Below are 16,065 nucleotides of genomic sequence, written 5' to 3' on the forward strand. Positions count from 1 at the left end.
AATTACACAAAAATGTGTCAAGCACAGTGTGCATCTGTGAAAGAAGATACTGATACAAAAATTATTCATGCCACATAATTGGGGGAATATGGGGGATTGAACTACCAAGAGATTATCTCTCTTAATGAAAACAGTGTAATAAAAAAACAAGGGAGATCATACCAGCATTAACAGATACAGACGCATGAAATTATATTGCAATCATTAAATGGCAGCAACAATCCTGACAGGATACTACAATAATTAGTCAGAAATGCAGACTATAAGAAATAAGCTTTAAGAAGTATAAAAGGCTGCCAATTTATAAGTATAAAATTACAAAATACTCTTTTGGAATGAACAATCAAGGGCTATCCTAATTTTTTCTAAGAGAAGTTTTCACCAAGTACATTCTAAAAAAAATCTGTATACCCACACAATTCTTTAATACCTATCAGCAAAAAGTAACTCTCTTTGAAATCATTATTTTCCACTTACAATTTACTGCTGTTTGTGCTTACCTAGCTCGTTCGTGCTCCAGAGTTTTCAATGTTGCCTTAAGCTCCAAATTCTGGTTTTGTTCTTTCTTCATACTTGTATCCTTACTTTCCATTTCTTCTTGCCTGTTATGAAGAAGGGCCTGAAATTCTGCATTCTGATATTCAACTTTTTCTTTCCAATTCTGCAACTCGGAACAGCGTTTTTGTGCTTCTTCCCAATGGCTCTGAAGCAGGGCACTTTCATGTTCTGCCTCCTCCTGCTGCCTTTGAAGTACAGCTTTCAGTTTGGCATTCTTAAGTTCCACCTCCTCTTTCTGTTGCCACAGATTTCTGTTCTGAAGTTCTGTGTCCCTTTTCTGATTCTGCAGCAGCTTGATTTGAGATTTTGCCTCTTCCCATTGCCTCTGGAGCTCAGAATTCTGAAGCTCCACCTTTTCCCACTGACTCTGCTTTCTTTCCAGGGCTTGAACAGTGGTCTGCTGGTGCTCTACCTCTTCTTTCTTTCTTAGCAGCTTATTGTTTAGGTGTTTTTCAGTCTCCCACTGACTTTGCAGCATAGCTGTCAGTTCTGTGTTTCTTTGTTCCAACTCTTCCTTCTGTCTCTGCCACTTAATGTTCTGCTGTACGACCTCCTCTCTCTGTTTTCTCTCTGTTTCTAGCACCTTTTGTAGTTGTGACACTTCCAGCTCCTTCTGCTCAGACAATTCTTGCTTTTCTCTTAAATGCTGTTCAGCCTCTTGGTTAAACAGTTTACAAGAATCTTTTGCAGCCAGCAGTTGGAACTTCGACTCTTGTATCTTAAAAGAGAGAATAAAAGAGTGAAGAGTCAGATCGTATAGTTTTCACAAATGTGAACACAATGGTATGTTATGCTACACACAAGTGTAAAGATGGTACATTATGGCTCACCATAAATGCTGCAGGTTTAAACATCTCAAGATAAACCAATTTAATATCAGCCTGAGCTTTTCAAAGATTTCAGTATTTATCTGGTCATAACAGAAATGGCACCAATGCCATTTACACCATTAAGAGATAGGAAAAAAATAAATTTGGCAGAAGTGAAGTTAGCTACCAGAATCAGTCTTGCTATATAACCCAAAGTATCTGGCTTTTCTTAAAATAATATATATTTCTTAAAGAAATGTTTTGATTTTTTTTATTCGTACATCTTTCCATAATATTTTGGAAAAGTTGACAAAGCTCAGTTTTAGCCCACGCACATAGCTTCTCATTACAATTTCAGAAAGGTTGTATATTAACAGAAGGTAAGAATAGGTTAAAGTAAAATCACCTGATTTTGTAAACTGTTTCGTTGATTAAGTAGGAGATTTATTTCTTCCTTGAGAGATTTTATTTCCTCATTCTGCTTTATTGTTAATGTTTTCATTGTATTTGTGGTATCTTTCAGCTCAGCTTCCAGAAGTTGTACCTTACTCTGCCAATATATAAATATGTAAGAAATTTTTTTATATACAGTATATAACTATATATGTGTATATCCAGGCTTAGTTTCTATAACACCTTTCTTTTATTAAATTTCTAGTTACTTATACAATCCAGGAGGATACATATGCATTCAGAAGTATTGATTGACTGATTTACTGTGCCACTCCATTCTCACAGAACCAAGCAACATACAATCATCAAAAAATTAGAACAATATAAAATCTATCTATATACTTTCAATAATAGTGCCATCCAGCTTTATATTCTCCTATATAAATTCTATTTGTATATTTTAAATTATATGTATATCTATAGCAACGAGTAACGAATGAGATACTGTGTAAGAAGTAAAGTGAGATCTATTACTTAAGAAATAATGTGAGATCTATTCTGACCGATGGCTTATACATGTTTTATGAGGAATAATGGCTATATATTGTATGGAAAGCAATTAAATCTTATTGTGTTTTTTTTATTTTCTGCACTATTCAAGTAGACCATCAAAATTTGGCTGGAGAACAGTGATAGATTTGTAAAAGGAAAATGTTCAACCAAGACCTACACTGAGCTAGATTTCACATCCTACAAAACCCCAAAATAAAAAGGGGCCCCAATTTTTTCTCATCACTTGCCACTAGAGTCGGCCCAACCACTTCAACCATGTCAGCAGAGGCAGCCAGTTTTTCCCCATTTCCAGGATATTAGGGATCTGAAAGTTGTTTTTTTCATGATGGGATCATGAATAATTCATTTATCTCCAACTTCTGGATCTGGAAGAAGTTTAAAGTAAAGCTTTTCCAGAGGGCTTTTGGAGTTTAACATAATGTATTGTTTTAAGATTTTTATAATGTATATCTAGGATATTTTGAGTTTTTATTATTGAGAGTAGACAAGAGACATTTTATGATTGTGGCAAGATAAAAATATGATAAATATATAAATAAATAAGGAAGGATGCAGTTGATCTACTGGCAATTTTGCTAGTAAAAGGTACTATAAGCTTTGTTGCACTAGGAATGTCAAGAGCATCATTTTATCATTTCAAAACCTAGAACTGAACAAAGTTATTATTTAAAAAACATCTGTTGGATAGTATTATGCTGATGCTTTGGTGGCAGAGAAAAATATTATCAATGCCATGTGATAGGCCATAGATTGATTTTAAGTCATGTCCACCAAGATCTGCCCTGAATTTTTCTCAGCATCTACCTTCTTTTGCTAAATGGTTGTGGATCCCATTACTCAGCTGCCTTGGTACCCATCAAGCTCTTTCCCCATCATAAACTGGAAGATGCTAACTTCAGTACCATCTTAATTCACACAAAAAATCTCCCTCCCCCCAAGACCCTACAGCCATATTTAAAAAATAAAAAACAAACAAACTAGGGCTATACAGAATATCCTAGAAGCTAGAAGATATAAGATGAAGCCTTTTGATAAATTGATGTTTGCAATGCTAAACTCACCGATAGCCACTTCCTAGGGCAACAATTGTGCAAGATAATTTGCAACACACTTCAAAACTTCCAAATGTATCCACCAGCCTGAACAGAGTTGCTAACCCTCACTTATATAACCTCTAGGAGCCTGGGCTCTATATAGTAAGGAAGAGAAATGAGGGTATTGTATCATGTGAAAGAGTAGTTTTTATACATCTAATATTGCTTTGAGCTGGATACTTGGAAGGTTTCACAGTATTTTTCACTGCTTATTAATCTGCTTATTCTTACCTGTTCCCTCTTTTCAAGCTTTTTCATCTCCTGATGAAGACATTCCAGCTGCTGAGAAGTATTAGCAAGTTTTTCATTTGTTTGGAAGATTTCCTCTCGTAACAATTTCTTTTCATTCTCTTTTTCTAGAAGAGCCTATACAGGTAGAGATTACATAGAAATGTATTTGAATCCATTAAATACATGAGCATTTTAAAGCTAGCAATATCACAGTAGAAATTAACAGTTCATAATAAGCTGAGCTGACACCAGGCCGCATAATTAGACTTGAGTAAAGCAAGAGCATTTCAGGCCTTCTCAAAAGACTCATTTCCCAAGATTTCTAATCTAAATGCGAATTTGTTAAGTATGAAATACCAGAAATATCTACGGTATTTGTTTTAACAATTTCCATCCACTCTAAAATTTAATTTAGTACCTAGAAAGAATCAAATCATGCTGAACATTTTCCATAAAATATACTGTTTTCTTATATATCACTATGAAGCCCACCTCTTCTTTGTTCTATTTGAAAATGATCAGTTTTCTATGAAAACAGACCACAGTCAGTGTAAACTGCTGAATCAATGCTGGAACAGAATTTCAGGAAAATGAAATTACACACATAGCACCTTTAAAAGATAAACATACAAGATTATCTTATGCCTTTCCACTTTATCCTCACACCAAACTTGAGAAATAGAAAGAGGTGCCAGAGAGCAATTGATTTAAGCTCAACTTTTTTTGGAGACGCATCTCTAGAACTTCAGCTTCATGCACCTTTTCCCAGAGGTTGACCCAGAAGTAACTCAAGGAAAGAATGTTTTCTTTCATTCCCTCATTTGATGATTTCTCTCTAGTTTGTTTTTCCCATAGAAAAATTGCCTTCTTGTTGAAATATGTTCTTGAAATACTTTCCCCTTTTTGTTCCTGTTAGAATAGCATCCTGCCCTCTTCTTTCCCTCCCCGACTGTCCATCCCCAATTCCCTGGTGATAGAAAGTTCAGATGTGGAGTCTTTCAATAAGTTCATGTAATTTGTTAACAAACTTTGTCCTTTTGGATCTTAGACATCTATTCTCTACGTTCTCTTAGTGGATCTGGTTACACTTGCAAACATGTTTTCTTAAGTATAGGCTCAGTGGTTCCAACTACTATAGAATTACTTCCAAATGTTAATGAAAGAAGGAAGACAACTTGTACAACTCTATCTATATTTCTTCTCCTACATGTTTCAGGTACTTCCTTTATTAAGTATAGGGTACAAGTGAGATGCTGCTAAATACTACTAATACATTACTGATGTATTACAAGACATTCAGAGTTTTAGCACCCACTGACCACAAGGACAATAGAGCACAGAGAGTAAGAAATTTCCTTTATATTCCTTCTTTATTGTCTTCTATTATTTTGTTTGGGAGATTAACAATTGTACTGAACTTCCTGATTTTGCTTCATAAGCTTTCTGGCTAATTCTCAGATAGGGTGAAGCTAGTCAGAAATAGGTTTTCACCTAGTCAGTGTGAATGAAGCTTTTATATTAAAATTTGCAAAGAGCAGCTTCACCAATGTATGCTCAAATTAGATTCCCAGATATTAATCAGGGATAAATATGTTTTAAAAATGCACTGCATGAAACGGAATATAAGTAACTCAAAAAACAATTTTTAAGTAAAAACCTGTGAGACCAAAGTCAACACAGAAGATATATAAAACGTGAACATCTTAAATATACTTAAAAATTAACACAAGCAAAAGAGTATCCCTTTAACATCTTAATTTTTATCACTCCAGATTCCGCGTAATAGCAATTCTATTTTTATCATTACAAAATGTTCAATCTCCTCATCTCAAAAATTCTTATTACCTAAAGGAATGATAGACATCTAACGTGGGAAGGCCTATGTGTGAATGGTATGTGTGTAAATAACAGCCAATTGGAAGATATGCAGTTGCAAAAATTTTAATATCTAAAGTAATAACAAAGAGGAATAAGTAGCAATAATATTCCACATTAATATATCAGTCATAAATAATAAAGAGAAAAACAAAGGGGCTGAAGCAAAACTTCAAGATATGTAGACTCTCAGCAATTACCATACTGGCATGAGAATTTTGAGGAATGAAGTCTAAACTCCTAATGGTGTTCAGAGTGGAGAAGGAAGTTCTAATACAAGCCATACTACCTCTTGTTTGGCATTTTCAGCTTTAATGAGCTCATCTTCCATATGGGTTTGAATTTCAGTGATCTTCTGCTGCAGTTCCAACAACTTCCTTTCATAGACACTTTCAATCTCTTCTTTCTCCTTGACTATATGTTCCAATTCTATTTGGCGACGTTCACGTTCATTTCCCTAGAAATACATTAGGCGAAACTAATCAATATATAGAGAAAAAAGAATGATTTCTTCTTTAACCACGAAAGCAAAGGCTCTGCCTTTAAGCAAAGATTTGAAATGGGTTAACTAAAGACAAGATACTATGTCTTAATGTCATATAATGAGATTAAAAAAAAAGAATTGACCAGAAAGAGAACACATAGGTTGAGATGAAACAGAGCATCTGGAGAAAAGAAAAAAAAAGTTGTATAATTTAATGTGAGGTATAACAAACATGTGAGACACAGAATCAATGACAAAGTAAATGTATAAATGCTTGCCAGCTTCTTAGACAGTGTGTCCATTTCTTCTTTATGTACAGTGTAGCAGTGGCTGAGGGTTTCTTGGTACTTCTGTTCTATCTGCGATAGCTGCTGTACTTTTTCTTCTTTCTCTTGTTCAACTTTTGATTTTGCAGCTTCCAGCTCAGCCCTAAGGCACTTCACTTCTCCTGAAATAATAAGCAAAGAAGAAATTGAATTTCCACTTATCTCATTTCCCATTATCCAAAGAAAATTATAAGTATTCTACTGTTTCACGAAAACTCCCAACTATTTCTCACCTTGTATCACTTCTTTGGCCTGGTTAATTGTCTGAATTTTCATTTCCAATTGATCTCGGGTAACTTCTAGTTGAGATAATTGCTGTTGAGTCTGGAAGAAATTTGATTCCAAAAGATCCTTTCCTGACCTACAAGAATCAGACATAAAATTGGCATTTAGCATTTGTCTCTTTCTTATACAACACTTTGAAACCTGAAATATATAATAAGAAAAAATGTCACATTTGAAGTACTCCAGTTAGAATTTTGATATATAAACAATAATAACTTTAGTAAGTATCTATTTGTCAGGCTGATATCAGACAGTTAATATTGGGAAAGAATACACTTTTGTGTGTGCATTATATTGATTCCTTGAAAGCAAATCCAACAAATTATATGCATAATTTCAAACTTGGATAAGGCTTGAATAATAGCAATAGCACTGTATTCTGCTTCACAGTGCTTTACAGTTCTCTCTAAGCAGTTTACAGAGTCAGCATATTGTCTCCAACAATCTGGGTCCTCATTTTACCGACTTCAGAAGGATGGAAGGCCAAGTCAACTGTGAGTCAGTGAGACTCGAACTGCCAAATTGCTGGCAGATGGCAGTCAACAGAAGTAGCCTGCAGTACTGCATTCTAACCACCACGGCTCTTATAATATGGTGTATAAAAGGTGGCATAATAATGTGGTATAATAATGTAACTGCTATATATTTCTTAAGTTGTTTTCTGCAAGGGCAGACCAAATACAAGAGCTTTGTATTATGAAATATGAAGATTTTTTTCAGAATCCAAATTACCATGAACATATAGTTATTTATTCAAATAATCAAATAATCTTCATCCAACACTTTCTTACCTAAATTTGGACACCTGCTCTGTAAGAGTCAGTCTGTCTCTCTCAACAACTTTTAATCGTACTTCCAAAGCAGTTTTTTCACGCATTAGCGATTCCTTTTCTCTAGAAGCCTTGGACAGCATTTCCCCTGTATGAATTAGTTCTTGATTTGCTTGTTCCAAATTAGTATGATATATTTCATTCTGATGATGTACCTACAAGAACAAAAACAAAGTTTAGTATAAAATAGTCTCAATAGATACCATAGTAAAAAAGGAAATCTTCATGGCTTCATTGTTTACTTATATGTATAAAAATATGTATAACGCCCCCGGATAAATCAATAAAACAAATACTAAAATCTACTACATTTTTAAATCTACACTGTGTTATGTGCTTTTATTTAAATAACTACCCATATTGTGAACTACTACTCTGGGAACTCCTAAAACAAATAAAAACAGCAAAAACAAAACACCACCCCACAATGAAAACTTCTGGAACCCCAGGCCAACTTTCTTCTATACACATTAGTGTACTATACTTCGCTGGGGCTCCTGCCTGATTGTACCCCAATCAATGACCTCTGCCACAGGAAACAATGCTATCTATGCAAGTTAGCTTTTAATACTCACCTGACTCAGCTTCTCATTTGCCTCTTCCTTTTCACCTGTTAGTACTCTCAATTCATTCTGTAAGCTTTCCTGCAACTCCTCGGCCTTATGCAGCAACTGTTCCAACCGAAACTTCTCTGCACTTAATTCTTCATTTGTTCTTTCTGTCTGGTTAAGCTGCTTTTGCAAGGAAGCCCCGCTCCTTTCCACGTGATCTACTTTGTCCAAGAGAGCCTGGTTTTCTTGTTCTAACTGAATGTTACGAAAGACCAACAATTAATAAAGATAATCTTAGCTTGAAGAAATACTTGTTTTTATTCTGAGTTGAACACTATCACTGAATTAACATATCCCTTATTTTCATACTACATGCCGTTCAGCATAAGAACAATGGATCTAGAATATGTTCTTACCTTCAAAATCAGTTGGTTTAAACTCACTTTATCCAGTGCTAGTGCTTCATTAAGGGCACTCATCTTTGTAACTGTATCATGAAGGTTAGCAGTTTCTGCCTTCAGCCTATTGTGCACGCCCGTTAGCTTTGCAAGAGACTCTTCAGCCTTACAGAATGAAATTAAACATATCAAAAACAAACACCTATCAAACACTATGACAAATTTCTATTCGGTGGTTTGAACACGTGCCAAATTCTGCTCATCCAATTATGGCCAAATAATTTAATCTTGTGAGTAGCATTGGGGATAAGGAGAGGAAAAGATGGTGTTGTAATTGCCTTCTGTGTGATAACATACTTCTATGCCTAACATACTTATTAACTGGAATTATATATAAATCTCAGGAAATATATAACATAAAATACATTTTAATTAGCCTGATCATTACAGCCAACTTTCATTTAATGTCGTTACCAACCAATAAGCATGCTTACCACCATATTTTGTGCCTCCCAACAAAAACCTTCAGTGTGACATTAATTAAGGTCCTGTATGTTTCAGGAAGCATTGCAGCTAGCAGAAGGGCTCTAATCAACTAATTAAGGTCACAGAGATGAGCTTGTTAACTTGCATTTAGAACTTTTTAAGGAAGCACTGCATTCTAGAGAAAAGCAGCACAAGAAGAGATAGCTTGTTTCAGCCCTGTGAGGGGAGAGGACTTATTATTATCTGAATAAGACAGCAGCTACCAGTGATCTTCATACCACTTACTCACTTAGTAATGCCTAATTATCAAGTCATTAGGACAGAATGTAGTTAGTAAATGAGTAAAGGTATAGTATATAACATTTAATGTGACATTTATACTTTACATATTTCCAGTTTAAATTAAAATATAAGGTAAGGTCTCAACAAGAAAGTACATTAATAGTACCTGCTCTAATGCTAAAGCAAGTTCATATTTTTCTTGTTTCATCAGCTCTCCATCAAGATGAGATTTTTCCAATGATTCTCTCATAGCTATCAATTCATTTTTTATTAATGAATGCTTTTCTTCAAGGGCATTTTGATCCTCCTGACTGAAAAAAATATTTAAAAAATATTATACATGTATTTGTTATTAAAACAGAGGTACATCTTTCATATTCTGCCCTAAGAAAACTGTCCTAAGAGTATTGAAAACGGGCTTTGCAGCCAAAGTACTACTAATTCACTCAATAGTAAAATTTACAAAACTCAAATACAGTACATGGGAGGGAAGAGGGGAAAAAGCACTCATTTTTTTTCCTGTTAAACTGTATCAATAAACTGAAGATGCTTATATCCAGGATTGGAATATTGAAGCATTGCAGCTTGTGTCAATATACTGGATATATTTTCTAAATAGTTCTAAATATACATGCTGTAAATATACATACAAGAGTATATTATCTTGCAAGGTAGCTTACATAGACTATAATAGGTAAAGGTTTAATTGCTTTTGTGGTATACTAGCCAAAATGTGCCCAAACTGACTACATTCTACCCTAATTCTTAGGATATGTTTCATCTGACACTTAAGGTTGGTAACATAGTCAACATTATCACTAATTTACTAAAAGATATGTTAAAATCACAACTAGAACAAGTAGATAAATACATGTATCTTTACAGAAAATTAATCTTCCAACATAATGAATGAGAAAAAGTTATATTAAAAAAAGAACAGATGCATAATGTGGGACCAGGTCATTTTTTTTACAGCAAACTACAGCTCTTTGAGGAATGTGTGAACAAAACAAGCAAAAAAGCTCACATGTATTCTCTCTCACGCATTAGCCTTTCCAATTCCTCCTGTTTTTCTTCTTTCTCTCCATCTGCCATATCTCCTTTTAGTTGTAGCTCTGTGTTACTTTGGCGTAAATGCTGGGCCTCCTGTTCCAAAATTTCCAGCTGTTGCTGCAGTTCCATTCTAGATTTGTCCAGGGTTTCACGATCACTGCGAAACAGCAGCCTCCAGTTAAGTAGTTGCTTATACTGCTGGAAATGAATAACTAACATGGCAACAACAAAGATGCATAAGATAAATTAATAATTAATAGTATAATATATTTTAAAAAAAGAATTAGTCATCTCCCAGATATTTTGAGACTACAGCTCTCAAATGTTTTAATCGGGAGAAGCAAAAGAATTCCATCAATTTCACACTCAGCACATCTGAAGGCAGAAAATTGGAGAAGATGCTTTAAACCTGGAGAAAGCCAACCTAACTCATACCTACGGTAAGTCTCCAGCACAGACTGTAAATGCTGAAGCTGGCTTGCATATGTGTCTCGTTCTCCTTCTAGTTGTTCTAGCCTCTCTCTTAGGAAGCTGCATTGCTCTTCCTGCTGCTTTTGTTGCTTTCCCAAAGCAGTGGCAGAATCTTGACTTCCCAATAGCTGTTGCCTCAATTGCTGCAAAAGGGGGAGGGGGGGAACCAAGAAAATAAGGATTAACAAAAAACGTTAATGATGAGAGAATGGAGAGTGAATAGATATTTACAAAGATCAAGTGTTGAATTTTTTTATAGGAGGAAGAAGTATTCTTCTCCGTCCTCTTACCTCTACTTGATTTCTTCTCCTAGCAAGCACATCATGTAAAAGAAGAAGGGTCCCATCTGAATCACCAGTATTCAGTTCCACGATACCACAAGGGTCAGCATACTTTTCAACTTGCCTGATGCCAATTGTTGCATCGTTCTCACTAATAAGTGCCTGAAATCCAAACCAATATTCACGGTGCTAGTTTTTCATATTAAAACCATCACCTTCCATAGAATCTCCTACCTAGGATCTACTCTTTTGAAAGATTCTAGTGAACAATGGCTAAGTCATTAACCTTGTTCATATTTTATATCTGCACAGAACCTTACCAAGTTGAAGCAAGACTAGGCCATCTTTTATCTCAGTGTTACATCTGACGTCCACTATCCATATGCTGAGTACTGCTTATAAGAAGTAACTTGCCAGCAGAACTTGCAATTCATGAGATTGGGGAATAACAGCCTGATTAGGAAGATTCAGCAAGTGGTCCACAAATAATGACACTATTGCCAGTGCTGAATTTTGGAGATGTACAATTGAAAAATATAACCTTGATAACTGTTCCTCCAAATACCCTAAATCTAAATAATATGTAATGAGAGTGCCTGTATTACCCAAGTGATGACTTATATGATGGATGGAATATAAAACAATTTCTCCATTTAAATGACTATCATCACATAGTGGAAGATAGATTTTTCTGAAACAGGGAACATGTTCTCCAAAGTATCTCAAAGTAATAATATGATTATTTTGTTATTAAATACAAAACAATTTTATGAACATATTTCTAATATATTAAGATAGACATTGTCTTCCTTCTAAACACATAAGAAATTTATAACCAACTATCTACCTCTCCTTGGGGAATAACAGAAAATGTAACTTGAAGGGGGCCTTGTAAGTCATTTAGTCCAGCACCATATTTATTCAGTTTATTTAAAAGCCTCCAGTGAGTGACAGTCCACTCTGATTGAACTCTGCTAATTGGCTGATACAAGAATAGTAAAATAATACCAATTTTGCTGAAGCTGTACTGGTTACCAGAAGGCTTCTAGGTCCAATTCAAAGTTCTGATTATTAACTATAAAGCTTTTTATGGCTCAAGTCTCTTTTTACCTTTGGGTACCAGGTAAGCAAGATAAAATTTATCTGGCCACTCTGCAAAGGCAAGTGGGTAGGAAAGAAATCCTCTCACGTGAAAAGTCAAGGGAAAGGAAGGGGGGCAGAAAATTCAATAGGGAACTACTTGATGCTCAAACTAAGGATGAAACTTTCTTTGTTGTTCTTTTGAAAAATATTAATACTATGTTCTTCAGCAGGTTTTGAGATATGGTGGTGGAGGGAGGTATAAGCAATCAGCTAATATAGGGAAGTACCTGTGTTTTGGGGGGCAATATTATTTTGATTTGATTTAAAACTACGTGGGTTTTTTTTTTTTTTGTTATTAAGAACCCCATAGTCTGAGATGACAACAAAAATTATTGTAAATCAATAAATCTTTTGCATAAAGCTTTTCTATATTTTGTAAATTGGGGGTCTTTAATGTAATGTTTGCTGTATAATAAATATATTTTTGTGATTGGCCACACTTATCACAATGGTTATGTTATGAGTGGACAAAGGCCAGTCATACGCTACAAAGTATGCCCCTTGGTATCCAAATGTGTACCTCTAGGCAAAAGAATGTTATATTTAATTTATATTTTAAAAAAGTAACAGAATCACGAAAAGCTATCCAAATTATACTACCTGGGTAATTTCTGTTAATACATGTTGCAGAGAAAATATCTCTTCACTAATATCTTTGCTTGGTACTTGGTCACAATTTATCTTCAAATTATTAGCCTTCTGAAAAAATAAAGTATTAGAATTAAATCACTGTTTATAGAATCTGAATCCGCACAAACATCTGGACTTAGAACATAATTTAATGGGAATACTAGGTCACAACATGTCAATAAAACTGCAATAGACATATATCACTAGCCAAAATATATATGAAAGCATACCAAAAGGAGTTCTATCTATAGGCAAATCCATCAAGTATTATAGGATTCCAGAGCAGTACAGGGAAATTAGTACTTTTTAACTAGCTATTGAAATTGAAATTCAGTTTATATTTGCAGACATGTTTTTGAACTCCATTAGCAAAAAGAATTTTGGCTTTATAAATGCACAACCTGTTTTTCCATTTCAATAGAATAGAATTAGTATTAGTATTAGTATTAGTATTAGTATTAGTATTAGAATTAGAATAGAATAGAATAGAATAGAATAGAATAGAATAGAATAGAATAGAATAGAATAGAATAGAATTCTTTATTGGCCAAGTGTGATTGGACACACAAGGAATTTGTCTTGGTGCAAATGCTCAGTACACATAAAAGAAAGAATAGTGTAATTATATAAACATTAGGTATTTACTGTTGTAGCAAATAGTACATTTCTTTCCAAAACATCTTGTGCTCCATCATTTAACTTGTGAAAGCAGTTCTCACTAAAATTGCATGAAGTAAGCTATATAACTTTGAGTTTTTAATCAAGGAACTGAATATCGTTTGGCTTTGGAATGTCTCCTAAATGGTAACAAATCAAGGAATTGAGTATCTCTTCCACTGGATTTTCTCTAACTCTTTGACAACATACCAGCATTTCCACCGTCTCTCTTAGAGCCTTCACTGTCTTCTCCTTCTCTTCATTCTGTTTATGAGACTCGTCAAGCAAAGCAGTCAACTCCAGCACCCTGAAAAGAGAACAGCAATATTTACAGACTAAGATATTTTGGTCTAACACAATTTCACACTGTTGCTTCTACTTGTGGCTCATTGTCCCTGAAAGCTCAAGATGAGAATGAGATGAGAACCCTGTGCATACTTTTATGCATTTAGGAATCCTAACTTCTCAGCAGAGACCCCATTTTTAAAATCAGGGCGGGAAATCTAATTATATAATTTACATTAATCTCTTGAAGGAGCAATACAATCTTTGTTACTATTTGCAGTTGGTAAACTTTCTAAAACCAAAGGGATTCCTGTATCCATTTTCTCAGTGTGCTAAAACAGAACCTTTATGTGGACAGAATATTCCTAAAGGAACTAAATGCAACCATCTGGAAACCAAGCTCCCTCTTCAATATATCACTAATTGTGATATAGCGGCCCAATATTTTATTTACATACACACTTTTAATAGAGAAAACATCCCCAATCTCCAAAATTATATTACTTTAAAATATAGCCTATATATATAAAGCCATGCATTTTTCCTTCTTTACCCCCAAATACTATTGTTCATATATGACAATTATCAGAAGATCTGCATTTTTACCAAAACAGAATGAATAATGATTATTTATTTGGGCCAATAGTAAATGCATCACAGTATTCAAAATTTATGAAGAAATGTATTGTATTTCACCTTACGTAAGCTTAGTTCTGGCTTACATCACTATGAATACATTTCCTGATCATTCAAATTAGGCAGATTTTCCTTGTACAACATAATCCAGCACTTATTGTGCACTGGGTTTCACTTTGTTCAAAATAATGAAAACAAAATAATCCAAATTACAAAGAACAGGATAACCCTAAGCAAACCCACATTCTATTAGCTGTATCTTTCCAGTTTTCCCTACTAATTAAATTCTTATTTGGTATAATTTATTCTTATTATGATTTGTAACAAAAATATCTTCCTTGATAAAGTCTTGGCACTAACAGCCAGTATAATTTGAATAAAGAACTACAACCAGTGAAGACAATTTTAAATGGAACTTACCTGCTCTGAAGATCTTCCTTTGAAAAATCTTCTTTGACATGTAATGCCACAATTGCTTTTGCTTGCTGGCATTTTTCTTTCTCCATATCTATTTTCTCTAATTTTATACTAAGTTGTCGCCGTTCCTGCAGCTGGCATCTTAGGACTGAATCTTCCAAATGCTTGGTCTCCCAAAACTGGGCATCCGAGCTCACATGGAAACAATTGATCAATATAGAGCCATAAAGCCTCACTTGGTCAGCTTTTAATTCAGACAGATCCCTGGAGTAAAAATAAATAATACCACGTTCTACCAATCTATAGATAGTGGAACTCAACCACTAGTAAACCAAAAGTCTTCAGAGGAAAGATGGAATAGGTAAGAATCTTCCTTCCTATCCAGCAGTGAAAGAAATATATCATAATTCTTTCACTGATATATAGAAAAAGGACATTTCCACATACAATTTAATTGTATACAATTTTAACTGATAGAAGAATCCATTTCTCTTCACCTGTCGGTTGCTGTCTTCATTTCCAAAAAATGCCGACGTAACGTCACCACTTGCCGCCAAATGCCAAGGATACGATCATGTTCAGATTGCCTATAGTGTTCAAAGAGCTACAAAGAACAAGAAAATTACAATTGACAACATAGTCTCTGTTTTATCCCACCACAGTAATTTGGAATATACTTTTTCAAAGGAAAAAAAAACTTTTTAAGGCTCATATCCTTAAACTTTATGCTTGCTATTCTTTTTCTGTAATATAAATCAACTTTCAAAATTAACTGATCAATTAAGATAGCATTTGGTTCCCATTTCCCAAAGATCTAGCAATCTTTGACTGCTAGAATCATATACATTTGTTTATACCCTTAGTCTGATTACTTAATATTTACCAATTTAATCTTTATCAGCAAGTATCTGTTCAAGCTGATGCATGGGGAATTCCTATTTAACTGGAATTCAATATTGTCTAGGAAAAAAAATATTCTCCTTACATTTTCTGTAATCTTACTACAAATGCATTCTTACCTCCCGTTCTTTGTGCCAGTCACTCTCTTTGTGCTCTAATTCAATTTTGGCTCTTGTCCAATCATCTGTCAATTTATTGATATCTTCCTGGAGTGCCCCATTCACTTCATTAGCTTTGTCCAAGTGTTTCCGAAGCAAGATATTAACTCTACCCAAATTCTCACATCTGATATATAAAAGTGATAGTTTAAACAAATAAGCATGATTCTGAGAAGACGAGCTAGCATCAGTACAAATACTTCTTATTTAGCAACCAAAAGCGGGACTGACAACTTGATCATTAAGTGAATCAGTTGCT

The 16,065-nt window shown here is 34.4% G+C and overlaps 1 protein-coding gene across 3 annotated transcripts in view; it reads right to left on the reverse strand.

Moving 5' to 3' along the window:
- The window catches only part of CEP250 (centrosomal protein 250), a 36,475-nt gene that overhangs the window by 15,081 nt on the left and 5,329 nt on the right, over nt 1-16,065 (reverse strand). For 2 of the 3 annotated variants that reach the window (XM_026685213.2, XM_026685214.2), the window contains exons 5-22: nt 15,768-15,933; nt 15,246-15,352; nt 14,752-15,012; nt 13,621-13,717; nt 12,724-12,822; nt 10,990-11,142; nt 10,664-10,842; nt 10,203-10,385; nt 9,342-9,486; nt 8,426-8,572; nt 8,034-8,264; nt 7,420-7,613; nt 6,577-6,704; nt 6,296-6,465; nt 5,823-5,990; nt 3,659-3,793; nt 1,774-1,917; nt 501-1,276 (exon numbers count right to left, since the gene is read on the reverse strand). In XM_026685213.2, coding sequence (XP_026540998.1) covers nt 501-1,276; nt 1,774-1,917; nt 3,659-3,793; nt 5,823-5,990; nt 6,296-6,465; nt 6,577-6,704; nt 7,420-7,613; nt 8,034-8,264; nt 8,426-8,572; nt 9,342-9,486; nt 10,203-10,385; nt 10,664-10,842; nt 10,990-11,142; nt 12,724-12,822; nt 13,621-13,717; nt 14,752-15,012; nt 15,246-15,352; nt 15,768-15,933 — 3,483 coding nt within the window. The remainder of the gene's footprint in view (nt 1-500; nt 1,277-1,773; nt 1,918-3,658; nt 3,794-5,822; nt 5,991-6,295; nt 6,466-6,576; nt 6,705-7,419; nt 7,614-8,033; nt 8,265-8,425; nt 8,573-9,341; nt 9,487-10,202; nt 10,386-10,663; nt 10,843-10,989; nt 11,143-12,723; nt 12,823-13,620; nt 13,718-14,751; nt 15,013-15,245; nt 15,353-15,767; nt 15,934-16,065) is intronic. The other variant, XM_087959505.1, reaches the window with a different exon arrangement.

This window comes from Notechis scutatus, chromosome 3 (assembly GCF_049901735.1).
Source record: "Notechis scutatus isolate UNSWTSFEM ecotype Mainland chromosome 3, rNotScu1.2, whole genome shotgun sequence".
NCBI classification, from domain to species: Eukaryota; Metazoa; Chordata; class Lepidosauria; order Squamata; family Elapidae; genus Notechis; species Notechis scutatus.